This window comes from Emys orbicularis, chromosome 16 (genome assembly GCF_028017835.1).
Source record: "Emys orbicularis isolate rEmyOrb1 chromosome 16, rEmyOrb1.hap1, whole genome shotgun sequence".
Taxonomy (NCBI): Eukaryota; Metazoa; Chordata; order Testudines; family Emydidae; genus Emys; species Emys orbicularis.
The window spans coordinates 16,881,200-16,895,684 of record NC_088698.1 but is presented as its reverse complement, the minus strand read 5'-3'; the positions used below and the strand labels follow the sequence as shown (position 1 = coordinate 16,895,684).

Genomic DNA, 14,485 nt, shown 5'->3' with positions numbered 1-14,485 from the left:
TTTTAAATAAAAAAATGTTTAGGTTTTTTTTTTTTACTTCACAGCAAATGTCCTTCTTAGTAACCGATTACATGGAATCGTGTGGTACAAGATTTTTAAAGAAATGCACCCCAAGTAAAGTTGAAAAGCTGAAGAGCGGCAAACTGCAAGTTACCTGGAAATATACTGACTCAGGCGAAGAAGAAATGGATGACTTTGACACAGTGATGTGGGCAGTAGGTAAATTAGAACATTTTAAAATAACTGCTTCTTAAAAATGCTTTCCACTCTTGAAATGAAATCCCTCACCCCTGGTGTTGTGTGGTGTCAAACAGCCTCCCCCTCTACAGGACTTAGCACCTGGCCATTGATTCTCATTCTCTTATGCTTGACTTGTTCAGTTACAGTCCAAAAGTTCCCTTTTATCCTGATGTTCAAGGGGGCTGCCGTTTCTGCTAGCTGCCTCTAAACTCCACGTCCTCCACTACAGTGCTCAGCATCCAGTTAGGGGGGAGAGAGAGAGAGAGAGAGAGGCAGCCTTCTCTAAGAACCCCAACATCTCACAGGAAATGTAGTAGCTGGAGGTACTTGTGTATCTCAGACTCTCCCAGTGAAGAGCTCAACTGTTTGTCCTCCACTCACCTAAACTGCTCTCACCTGAGGTGAGCCGATACCTGAATCAGTCCCATATACAGAAATGCATGGTAGCCTCCGAGTCATTAAACTAGTCACCAAAAACTTTATAATCAAGAATGAAATGAACTGGTTTTCCACTTCAGTTACATCAAATGTTATAGAAAATACCAAGCATAATTCGTGTAGAGTCCAAAGTATTGAGTAATATATAATGTAAGGCTTCCAGTACATGGAATGGAAAACATTTTTTCTGCCTCACGTCCCACAACTCTGTCATCACTACCATTGTCAATTTGCCTTCACTTCCTGTGGTCCCTTGTTTAGATTGTACTCTTTTTGGAGTACGGGACCTATTGTCTTTGATTTTTGTAAAGATCCATGCGTATCTATGGCAGGATATATCAGCTGAAGTGGGGAGAAATCTGGCTAACAGATTGGATTTAACAGACCAGATAAGATTTAAATTTGTTGCTCAAGAAATCTGTCTGACACTGAAAAAAAATCAGTTTTACCATGATTTAATTATTATTCTAATTATAATACTTCTATGATACTCTTTCCTCTCCTGATATTGCATTATAATGGTTGGTTTCAGAGTGGTAGCCATGTTAGTCTGTATCAGCAAAAACAACTAGGAGTCCTTGTGGCACCTTAGAGACTAACAAATTTATTTGGGCATACGCTTTCGTGGGCTAGAACCCACTTCATCAGAATCAAAGAGATTGTGATTTGCCTAAGCTTACTTAGTGGGTCAGTGACAGGAGTCATTGATAGGAACTGGATGTCCTGACTTACTGCACTCAGTGGACTGTCCAATAAACCACAGCTGCCATCCTAGTTGTCTTTTCTTCTGAGTTAAACTAACTCTTTTGTATCCCTATAACGCAGAGAGAGGGATGTAGGTTATAAATCCTGATCAACTTTTGCTTTGTTGTGCTACTATTGTGGCTCTCCGTCTGAAAGTAATGGGGTTCTTTAAGGTCCGTTAAAAACTATGTTAATAACAAATTCCCTTCTCCCATAACTGATCAAAGGCACAAGTATTTGCGAAGACCAGAAAGCTCATGCTGTTTTAGAGTTGCGACAAGCCTGAAACCTTTAGAAAAATGTTCAAGAACTGAGATCATTTCATTTTTCACACCTGCATGTTTCCCAAACATCTTATCTGATTTGCCTCAGACTTGCCAGTAAAATTCTACCCTGGTGTATAGTCACACCTGTGAATTTCTGGTGGATTGAATTACTTTTGGCAAAGTTGGAAGTGGGAGCTGTTTAAAATTGAGCTGATAAAAGAAACCTGGCTTTAACCTTAACCATAATCTATAAAGCTGACTAATATACTACTGCAGGTCAGTTGAAATCCAATTCACTGCTTTGATTCAAAGTAAAACTAAGTATTAGAAAGCAACGTTAGAATAACTATATTTTGTTTTATAGTCTGGAAACTAACAACAGAAGTTTCCTCAGTGTTCACTTTTGCTCTCCACCCTTTAAGAATTAAACACATTAACAGTTAAAGCTGGTTAATTGATGGGCAGTCGGGGTATGATTCATTGTATTTTCTCTGTATCAACACACCCACACCAGGTGTCTCAGATAATAGACTGGGAAACTTAGTAGTGTTGAGGATTTCCTGTCTGCAGATGTGCCAATTACAATGCTGATTGAAAAAAGTCAGCTTGTATAGTTAGAAATTAGCCTCTACAGTTAACTAGTTGTGGTCCGAATCATAGTAAACATTTCATTGTTTAATGTTGACATACACAGACTGGCACAACAATGCTAGAATTTTATTAATTAATTATTAATTAATTGAATTCTATTAAATCATTGAAAATATATTCTTTTATAGTGTTAACATTGGTAAATAAACTGGCTACCTATTTATTAAGGGAAATTTGATAGCAGTGTTCATGAAGTTTATCCTCTTCGCTAAAAATGTATAATTTGTAAATTTATAGAACAGGATTTCCACCCTCCTAGATATTCATTCGCCACTCCTGCTAGAGCTGTTTTTTGAAATTATTCAACTTTTCCACTTATATGGCTCAAGTCACCAAAACGTGGTCTATATTATGCCCCAAACAGTTTTAAATCTGGTTGAGCTGAACCAGGTTTTTAAACCAGTTAGAATATTTGGGAAAATTGCCCTAGTATAGGCAGCAGCTCTTGTAGGACTCCCAGAATTGTATGCAGTGTGGTTGTAACCATGTCGGTCCCAGGATATTAGAGAGACAATGTAGGTGAGGTAATATCTTTTTGTTTCATTAACCAACTTCTGTTGGGTGAGAGAGACAAGCTTTCAAGCCACACAACTTTCTTTCGGGTCTCTGTGTGGCTCGAAAGCTTGTCTCTCTCACCCAACAGAAGTTGGTCCAATAAAAGACAGTACCTCACCCCCTTGTCTCACTTCCATAATGTCATTTAAAGGCTTCAACTCAAAACCTTTGCTTGCAGGCCTCAAATGGGACTACATTACATTGCTGAATAGATGCATTAAGGACTTTCAGTGATATGGAAGATTAGTCTTCTACCTCTGTTGGCAATTACATAGAGCTCATCATCATAGTATCTGAACATCCATCAAAAGACTGTTGTTTCAGAATAATTCCCATAAGCTCAGAAGACAATGGAATTCTACTGAAAAGACAGTCTTTTGAAATCTGCTATGGTATTATGCAAATAACTTTTTAATGTTGTTCTATATCACCTTTTCTTCTTGAAAGACTTCAAAGCACTTGCGCCATATGGGCCTGATTCATCACTGCTTTGCGCCTTAGATAGTAATTTACACTTGCACCACCTGAGTGTAAAATGCTGCCAAATCAAAAGGGAAATGATTTACATCTACTGTACATTTATACATGCATAAATGATGATCCAAGGTGAAAAGCTCTGGAGAATCGGATCCTACATGTTGAGATCACTTCACCAGCCACTGAAATGCTGTAACCTATGGGATGAATGCAGCAGCTGTTTAGCAGCATACAGCAACACTTCATAATCATTTATAACAGGAAGTGAAGAATAATGTATCTATTTGAAATTGCAAGGGGAATTTAAGAAGGCAGAACATTTGCCTGTGTCATCAAGGATAACACCCCAACTTCTGCGAAAAGTGTTATGAGATATTTAATTACTGCACATCTTGGTGGGAGCTAATAATCATGTAGGTCAGCTATACCAGATGTGTTTATAAAAGATAAAAACACTTTCTTCCAAGCTTATGGTTCCTGTTTAGGAAGCTGGACTGTATAGTGGTTGGGCCTCAGTTCGGACTGGTAAAGAGATAATATTTTTGTATGCCTCCCTCTCCCTTTTCAAAAATAAACAACCATATGTTGTTAAAAGCTTGATATAAAAAAACTCTCAGTGTAGACATCTTTATACTATTCAAAATTGTGAATTAAACATTAAATAGAAGAAAGGAACTCTTGAGCTAAAGAGCTGCTAGTCCATCTTTAACTCACTATTGTATTGGCCTTGTGATAGTGATGTATTATCATGCTACAGCACCTAGGTGCAATAGGGTAAGTTAAGGACCCTGGCAATTATTTATTTTCCTCTGTAAGAGCTTTAACAATATTTGAACATATGTTTTTGTGGATTAATAGTTGTATGTCAAATTCTGCCTACCTAAATTCCCCCTGTAACTTCTGTTGGAGATACTAATATTCACTTCCTGTTCTGAAATATTTTTTGTTCCTGTGTGCTGCTAAAGAGCTTCCCTGTTCCACCCCAGAGATGGCTGTAGCATTAGATACCTCCTGCTAATAGGTGAGGTCAACAGAAGAGCCCAGCATGTGTGTATGTTGATCATTGAGTCTCTGGCACTTGGTTTTATGTGGAAGGCACTCAAATAACAGGGTGATGTATGCCAGTATAAAACCCTACGATGGGCAAGAGACTCTCAGAGTGAAAGAGAGAAGACCAGAGAAAAAAGAACCAAACAGCTTTAGTTTTAAAGTTGTGGGGGGAGATTGTATTGAGTCCTCTTGGCCAGTCAAATTAATGTTGTGATGCCAGTTCCCTTGAAACGTCTGCATTAATCAATGACACGTGGCATTCTATGTACATTACTCCCCAACCCTACTAACAACCACCACAAAATCAATCCTTACCCTTTCACAGTATTTTATGGACGTTCCTCCAGGAGGCTCCATTGTCTTGGGGCTGCTCCTTGCACCCACACTGATTTTTCCAGCAGCCTCTAGCTACGAGCTAGTTGGTCAGGTCAAGTTGGTCCTTTCTGGTAGAGGGCTGGGTGGTTGGTTAGGGGAAATGGATCCCCTTTGATTTCTGAGGTGCATAGTCTGTTTGTGACCTCTCTTAATTGAGGGACTTGGGGAACCTCTAGTGGGAGGATAGGTTACTCCTGCCTGGTGGCAGGCTTGCAGAATGGGCTTTCCTTAGCTAGTAGTGTTGCAGGTTAGAGGAAATAGGGCTCCATATTCTCTCCCAATACTAGCTCTTCAAACTCCATCAAACTCCATCATGGAGCCACTGGCAAAGAGAGGGCCAGTATCTGCAAGATTCTAACTCACTGTAACAACATTTTTGCCCCATCTCCTCCTTTTTGATCTTTACTGTAGGAGCCATTGAGGGAGGAGGAGCTATGCTGTGCAATCTCTGTGCCCCCACTGGTTGGGTGAGATTCTCTTTCATGCACTCAGAGGCCTGCTTTCTCACCAGGGGGCTTGCATGAATTCCCCTAGTTCATTAGCAACGTTGGTGAAATGTTAGGGAGCAGGTTTTATCTACCTCCTTTGAATCTGTTGGAAAGTGCTATGGAGTGGCTCCTGCCAACACACAAATGAAAGTGTATGCTTTGAGTTCCAATCCATCGATAAAGACAAACCGACTTTATGGAATATCCCAAAATTATTTTCATAGGCCAAGCAGGATGGTGTTCCTGTAAACTGCTGACGCAAAATGAGAAGCATAGACAGAACCAGCACCAAGAGCAGTGGGAGATTTATAGGTTAGCCGCACACAAGAGAGCATTGGCTCCCAGATGTATGCAGTGGAGCGAGCATTTTCGAGTCTCTGCTTGCTGTTATGTTTGCACTTACCCCGCACTGGGATATGGGCACCATGTCTTTGAAATAAAATCACCTTTACTATAAAAATAATTTATGCCTTAAGCTCTTTAAAAGTGAACAGGTATCAGGTTGTCCTTGTTATATATGTTCTTCAAGCACTAGGCCTTATGACTCTGGGCACCAGGTGATCTCTTTCCTAGTGTGTATGACTGAAGAAAGATCATTGGCTTTCCATATTAAGAAAGGGTTAAGCGTGCCTGAATTGTTTTTATACCAGTTTTCTTCAAACCTTACAACCACATCAGTTTGGATTAACCAAGAAAACAAATTTTGCTTTGGAGCTTTCCTTTGATACTTCCCATATGTGGAAGTAATGCCCTGATCTCCTCTGGGTATAACCCTGCCAGGCCTCTGTGCAAAAGGGATGATCTTGAGAATCCTCTTCAGGGACTAGGCTGGCCATTGGATTCTTAACCTTTGAACTGTTTAGTGGGAAATAATGCATCTCTGTTAATCTCAGAAAACCGTTACCACTAATGTGCTGTAGTTTGCTGAGAGCCTGGATAGTTTGTTCTGAATTCCCATTACATTTTGTTTGTCTTTCTTGCTTATTTTAATTCCTAAATCTCCCAGCAGGATGTGATTTCAACATTCTCCTGCTGGAAAGTTGTGTCACTTCCATTAAATGTTAGCCAGAGATGGAGTCTTTCTAGGGTTTTCCCAAGGCCCCATTGCAGTGACATGCAACAAGACTTTTTTAGACAGAATTGTTCTTAAAATGACATTTATTTATTGTTGTCTGGTGTAAGAGGGAATTGGCTGATGCTAGATGTGCTGCACGTTGTTTTTTTCCTTGGTTTAATGCACAGATATGAGGGATCTGTATTTTGTTGCATGCTTCTTACATTTATCATCATGGGCAACCGCAATTGCTTCTTAGTGTTTTGTCAAAGCTAGGAAACTGAGTGTAATTTACACTTTGATCTGTATGTGAGAGTGCATTTTTGAACAGCTAAGATGTGAGTTGATGAGCAGTCCCCCTTTGCAATTTCCAGCTTTGTAGAATCACAGAAATAAAGGACTGGAAGGGACCTCGAGAGGTCATCTAGGACAGTCCCCTACACTGAGGCAGGCCCAGATAAACCTAGACCATCCCTGACAGATGTTTATCCAAACTGTTCTTTAAAAAATCATCAACGATGGGGATTCCACAACCTCCCTTGGAAGATTATTCCAGAGTTTAACTGCCCTTATAGTTAGGAAAATCTTTCTAACATCTAGCCTAAATCTCCCTTACTACGGATTTAAGCCCATTACGTCTTGTCCTACCTTCAGTGGACATGGAGAACAATTATCACTGCCCTCTTTATAATAGCCCTTAACATATTTGTACACTGTATCCAGTTCCCTCCCCTCCCCTCCCATCATCTTTTCTCAAGACTAAACATGCCCAGTTCTTTTAACCTTTCCTAAGAGATCAGGTTTTCTAAACCTTTTTATCTTTTTTGTTGTTGTTGCTTTCCTCTGATCTGGAATCTCTCCAATTTGTCTACATCTTTCCTAAAGTGTGGCACCCAGTATTTCAGCTGAAGCCTCCAGTGCTAGCTAGAGTGGGACAATCACCTCTGGTGTCTTTACAAATGAAACTCTTATTAATACACCCCAGAATATTAGCCTTTTCATGACTGCATCATACTATTGACTCCTATTCAATTTGTGATCCACGATAACCACCTGATACTTTTCAGCCGTCCTACCACCTTTCCAGGTGTTCCCCATTTTGTAGTTGTGCATTTGATTTTTTTCTTCCTACGTGCAAAGTACTTGGCACTTGTCTTTATTGAATTTGGGGGGAGGGATAGCTCAGTGGTTTGAGCATTGGCCTGCTAAACCCAGGGTTGTGAGTTTAATCCTTGAGGGGGCCACTTAGGGATCTGGGGCAAAATCAGTACTTGGTCCTGCTAATGAAGGCAGGGGACTGGACTCAATGACCTTTCGGAGTCCCTTCCAGTTCTAGGCAATAGGATATCTCCATTTATTTAAAAAAAAAAAAAATTCACCTTGGTGATTTCAGATCAACTCTCCAATTTGTCAAGGTTGTCTTGAATTCTGATCCTGTCCTCCAAAGTGCTTGTAACCCCTCCCAGCAGGGTGTCATCTGCAGATTTTCTAAGCATACTCTCTACTGCATTATCCAAGTCATCAATGTCATCCATGCATTCATGACTGGGATGTCAGTATGAAAACACTGTTTGGTGGAAAATGCTCCAAAGTAATTCCATGCCACCATTATAACTAATGCTACATTTCCTTCGAAGTTCTTATAAGTAAACAAAGGAGTCTATTCTCCTTACCATGGTGAAGATAGAAGCTGGTGACTACCATTAATAGTGATCAGTCAGAGCATTGCTTTACATGAATATCAGAGCCAGCTTTTATGGACACACAAAGTCTTTGGTCATTGCCCCCTTAAATTGGGAGACTTAGTAACGTGCAAAGGACCTTAAATTTCAAACTTATGTAAACTACTCTCTAGGTCTGCTTGTTAGTGATTTTATTCCTAAAGATCACAGGTTATCCACCCAGTTGTACAGTTACCCAGCATTCCAGTGTCCAGCAGAACCAAAGCCATAGATGCTTTGATTTTTGTTGTTGGTTTTGGCAAGACAGTAGATCACATCACTGCTATAGTGGATGGTGCTGCCCAGTCTACTTTTGTTGGCACGAGGACAGCAGCAAGCTCCTTAACAGCTGCTGAGCTAATTCCTGTGCTGAGCAGCTAATATCATCTTCCCCAGAAGCCGGGGCAGTTCAATACCACAAGAAACCGTAGGGCATAGCAAACCAAGCAAGTGGCTAATCATAGCTCTGACACAGACTCTGTGGCCTTTGCCAAGTCACACAAGCAGAGCTGACAAGAACTTGCAGGTCTCCATGGGTGAGATTTTCAAAAGTGCCTTTGAAACGTGAGTGCTTTTGTTGGGACGTGCTCCTAAATCATTTAGGTGCTTTTGAATATCTGACGCACAATCAATATTTTTTACTATTTTCTCCCCTCTCAAATGTCAGTTATCGCCAGCTGGCTCTCCTTCGGCATTATTGGCTACTTTCTTGTAGGCATCATAGTAGATGGAGGGATTTGAAGGAGGAGAGTGTAGTGGCCTTAAAAATCAATTCAGGGAGGGTGGTCCATGCATTAAGGGACAGTGTGGAAGAAAATGTGGGAGAAGTAGATGAATGAGGGATCAAGACAGGCATCACTGGTTGAGTAGAGAGTTAATGCAATTAGAGACCATAGCAGGTGAGCAGTGAGGGACATGGTTGTGAAGGAGAAGTTAAACTTGGTATATATGCCAGAAAACCATCTTGCTAGCCCTCCTCAAAATCCTCTGGCCAGTCCTATGCATAGTGATTTGTGATCATGGTAGACAGGATTCCTTTACTGCAAAAATGCTTTGGCAGTCCCTGGTGTAAAGCTGTCAAAGAAATGGTAGTGGGCAGAATAATTCCAATTTCCAAGGAAGCGGTAAAGGAGCTATTACAAAGTCCTACTGAGGTGATATAAACAACCCCCTTTATCACCACTAGGAAATCTTCAATGAATAGACTGCTATAGGCATACCCACAGACCTGTGTTGTGTTTTTGTTTTTTTTCTTCCTGTCTGTGCCTATTACTGTTGCTTCTCCTGACGGTAGTTGGTGGTACTGTCGACATGATGGTGCCATATGCGCCAACTCCGTGGATGCTAAAAAAAATAGTGCGTGCTCTGCACCCACGGATCAGCGCCTCCTGTCCACCGATGGCCCCGCCTATCAGCTCCTCCCCCTCCGTCCCAGCACCTCCCGCCACGATCAGCTGTTCAGCGGCATGCAGGAGGCGCTGGGGGGAGGAGAAGGAGCGGGGGCAGGGAGAGGCGGGGCGGGGGTAAGGACTTGGGGCAAGGGGTGGAAGAGGGGTGAGGTCTGGGGCAGAGCGAAGGTCGAACACCCCCCGGCAACCGAGGAACATGGCACCTATGGATGGTGCAACTGGGCTGCCTCTAGGCTCATTGGTCACAACAGTGACTAGTGCCGCATGGATCTGATTGTGGCTGAGGAAAATTCACTCTAAGAGCTGCTCACTGGGAGACATCATGTAGGCTCTGGTGGCAACATTTAGTGTACGACTGACCTGCTGTTTGTCCCAGAGGGGAATATGTGGTTTATCTGTTGATTTCATTAGCTCAGTTGACTGACAAGTTCCTTCAGGAAGCCACTCTGCCAAGGCTTACCTAAAACCTTATTTTCTGTACAGACAGCAGGGGAATAGGACCAGGGATATATCTGGTTTTCAGGGAGACATGGTTACCCTATTTGTTTATTAAAAGTGCTATTGTCATGTTCATTCACAATTATTGAAGGGTTGGGTGGGATCATGGCGGGCAAGAGTCAATTAGCCATTGTTTAAAGGTGGAACAGGCATCTGTATCTTTCTTTTTCTAGAACGGTGGCACAATATGTTGCAGTTCTGATTAAAAAAAAAAAAAAGCTACAGCCAGCCCTGTGCCCTATATGCTTTCATAGGCTCATTGTTTTTCAGAGTTCAAGGCGGTGGTCATCTTCAGTGTTTGGAACTGTGATTAAAAGCATGTGTGCTGACTTTGTAAGAGAGGCCATTTCTCTGCTTTGATTGGTGGGGTTTGGAGTGTGCTTAGGTTTCCTCTTCCTGGGAAGAAGCTGTAAACTGATACTTTCCTAAAACTGTACTTTAAAAAAAGTTGAAACAACCTTGAGAACTTAAAAATAATTTATCAAAAACAATTAGCCGTACTACCTAACATTAGGAAGACATGTTAGCGACTGCTTTAATACTGCAGATAGGTGAATGTGGGGAAATGTTAGGGCTTCCTAAATTTGGGATTAGAATTAATCGAGCTACTTGGCTGCATGTGAGAGAATTCATGAGCCAAAGGCTAATACAGTTGATCTGAAGTAAGATTACTAAATGTAATTCTAGTTTGTGAATGTGAGCCACTGGAGCTGGAAGCCAATACAAATTCAACCTAGTTGAATATTTTATTACTGCTTTCATAACTGCACTTGGGCAATATAGTTGGGCGTGCAAGGGAGTTTCAGAATGACCAGCAAAGCATACTTTATGTAATTCTTTAGCTGCTAATACAAAATACACATGTTAAGGTAGATTGGAATTGAAAAGCGAAGTGTTCTCCTGCAGATTTGATAAACTCCGTTGTTTTTTGTCACAGTGCCTCAAACTAATCTATTGATGAGGTTAGGAGTTGGGTGATTTTTTTTAAAATGTCTGCTGTTGCGTGCTAAGCTTTCTCTTGGCTCAGCCTGGGCAGGAAAAAGGGGAAACTAGAAAACCCCATTAGCTATCCATTTGCAGAATATCCAGGCTTTACTCTCAGTACACAAAGAAATACAACGGTAGGAAGTTGTTTCACATCCGAGCCAAGATAAGGTCCTGGAGGTTTATTATTTTTGTTGCCTGATAGCATCGGGACTGTGGAGCAAGGGGCAGAGAAGGAACAGCAGATCAACATCCCATGGGGACAACAGAAGGGAAGACAGACAGATAGCCAAGTGCCGACAGCTTCAGTCAGTACTCCCAGAGGAAGTGTTGGTTTCACCAGATGAAATTAATACACAGAAGTCCTTACTGAGGCATTCAGATGTGACATTGTTTGGGGGGCCTGGTGATATGGCAGATGTGTAAAGCAGTGAATCATATGTTTACATATAATTAGATCTGCACTGACAAGCCAGGTTTTCCTTTTGTTTAATAATTTCCTACATTAACATCAAAGATCTTGTTTTTTATAATGCAAACACATTTCCCTTTTTGTTTTGCTTTGCGTTAACATCAAACACAAAACCGTGGGTTCCACACAAAGAGCACATGCTCCTGTTCCCTTCCTTTATAGCCTCCAAAAATGGATACAGCTTTAATAGGAGAAGGAAACTTTCCTCATTTGGATTTCTTCTGCTAATTTATCCTATGTCATCATGTTTGTCTTTGCAAACTCTGCTGATACTGGATAACTTGATTCTGCATGTTACCTTTACAATCATTTATGATTTGTATTACAGTAGAGCTTAGGAACACCCATCAAGGATCAGGGCCTGTTGTGGGAGGCACTGTACAGACTGCTCAGTGGAATGTTGGCAAGCTTTTGATTGACAAGTAGGGTGCTTTCTGCAGAGTTTTGCCATTTAGATTCCAGGTCATAGCCATATTTTATTGGTTATATAACTTAAAGGAACACCATCAACTTAAATTTGTTCCAAGATGAAAACTTTGTCAAAAGAAGCTGTTATAAAACTTAGGGCCAATAGAAACATTGCCACAAATTTTACAAAATGCAGGGAAACCAGTTGTCTTAAAATACACAAACATTCCCATATAATATGTGAGACCCAAACATTATATCACTAAGAACTTGAAAGTGACGTTAACTTCACTGATTTTCTTTGTTATCCAAACGGAAAGAAATTAAAGGGTAAAGATTGTCAAGGGGTGGGGGGGCGTGGAGGAGGAATAGGATTGTGAAGGGTTCTTTCACTTTGCCTGAATGCTAATTTTCAGAGAAGATGACACTTCAGTTATAAACAATGTGTTGATAACCGCATTTAATATGTAACATTAAACCTTCTGTATTCTGCGTATAATGCAATGGTCTTATCATTTTGTTATGGGATAACTTTCTTGAAAATGATCTTGATAAGGTACTTGTAATGGTATTTTCCTTTCACAAAGAGAAATTCATGTCAATAATTTCCACTGAGAGCTTTACTACTGTCCAACACAGTTTTTGTTTTCCTTCTTGTTAGGTTATTGAACAGCACCAAGTTCTTGGATACCTTTGACGGAGAATGACAGGGTTTTTTTAGATTAAAGCTGATGAAGAAATATTTTTAACATAAGTTTCTTCATTTCTTAAGGCCGAGCACCTGACACTAAAACTCTGAATTTGGAGACAATTGGGGTGAAAATTAACTCTGAAACTGGAAAGATCATTGTTGATGCCAGCGAAGCTACTTCTGTTCCTCACATTTATGCAATTGGAGACATAACAGAGGTACAATGTCTACATAAACTATTCTACAATAACAGGAAGCCTAACTTTGTTCCTGACTTATAACTAGTGACCAGATGTCATCATGCTCTAGCATATATACAGTGTTTTGGTCTTTTTCACTTTGTACAATGTTACCCCAGCCACCTGGACCAGTAATTTCCTTGACCAAAATCTTGTGAAGTATCTCTGTATTAGATTATTGCTGATGATTATCAGGAAATGCATTACCAGGTAGAAGTTAATACGAATATCTTTAATATTGTTTTATTCCTTCAAATAAATGTCTTCATGCAGTCCCTGAATTTTGAGTTAAAATATACATAACTACTAGAGCTGAATGAATAATTCTCAATATGTCTATGGAATGACAGTGAAAATTTCAGTGAATATTTGATTTTTTATTGAGTTTTATTATTAATTGTGATTGGTCACATGACACTTTCTCTTCTCTGGTAGGGAATGCTTCTGGGACAAGAATCCGTATCTGCGAATTTTAAAATTTGATTGCCCCCGATATTTGCATGTGATTCTGCTTCTCTGAACATTTATGCCAAGCAAAACTCAATTGCTCAGAAGCTCATGACAAGAGAACATAAAAGGGGCACAAGCATTCTTGAAGCTCATTCAGTAATTAGTAAAACAAAATGAGCAAAACAAATAGTCACAGATTCTTGTAGCATTAACCCAATTCTAATAATAATCTACAAAATATGCTATGACAACAGTTTCTTGCACCTGCCAGAGTGTACTTTGAGGCACAAGGCCAGATGTTTTCAGTCACGTAAAGACTCAGAGTGTCCAGGATAAACGGAGCATCTAGAAATGAGTTGTCTTTGTAAAATGTATAATTGTGTATGTCTGCATTGTAAGCCTTACAGTTATAGCAAGTACTCTCGCCAGTAAATAAGATTGCTTTGATTACCAAAGCATATCTTATAAATATTTGAGATAGACAATATGTGTAATATATGGGCCTGGTCTTGCAAGGTACAGCGTTCCCTCCGCTACCACTGAAGTTAGTGGCAGTTGAGTGCATCAGTGCTTTTCGGGATTGGTCCTTATATACTTGAGTCATCTTTTTTTTTTCCAAAAAGCTTTAAATACTGTGATGACATCCAAGGGGTATATACAGTATAAATTGAAAGATCTTTAAACGATTCGTGATTCTGCCACATTTAAACAATACAGTTGTCCCAACTCTTCCAAGAGGTATGGTAGGTTACATAATGTCCTGAGGATAGTCGTCCACATTCCTAACTAGGACTCTGGAACCAGACACAGACCTCATAAATCTACCTCTCCACCTTTGACCTCTTCCCCTCCATCTAGGCTCACATCTCTTCCTGTTTGTCTCTCTCTGATGTCTTCTCTGGGATGACCTGTTACTTCCTTTAAACTGTCAAAACTGAACTACTCCTTTCCTCCTAAACCCTCCCCCCTCCATCATTGTTGACAACTTCACTATCCTTCCCCACCACTCAGACTCACACCTTTAGGGGGTTATCTTTGATTTCTCACACCCAGACTCTCACCATATCTTATCAGTTCTCCCTCTGTGATATCTCTAGAAGTTTGCCCCTTCCACTCAGTACATCTGTCAAATCCCTGGTTCATGCCATAGTTGTCTCTCCTGACCTCCTGATTCCCCTCCTCCCTCCCCCCCACACATACTCCAAATGTATTCTGGGTTGGGGGTTTTTGGCCTCCTTCCTCTGAACCATCAGAGATGGCCACAGCTGGAGATGG

General features: G+C 40.6%; 1 protein-coding gene across 2 annotated transcripts in view; it reads left to right on the top strand.

The window, feature by feature from the left end:
• The window catches only part of TXNRD2 (thioredoxin reductase 2), a 44,792-nt gene that overhangs the window by 19,765 nt on the left and 10,542 nt on the right, over positions 1-14,485 (top strand). For both annotated transcript variants that reach the window (XM_065417509.1, XM_065417508.1), the window contains exons 8-9: positions 45-219; positions 12,603-12,739. In XM_065417509.1, the coding sequence (XP_065273581.1) occupies positions 45-219; positions 12,603-12,739 (312 nt within the window). The remainder of the gene's footprint in view (positions 1-44; positions 220-12,602; positions 12,740-14,485) is intronic.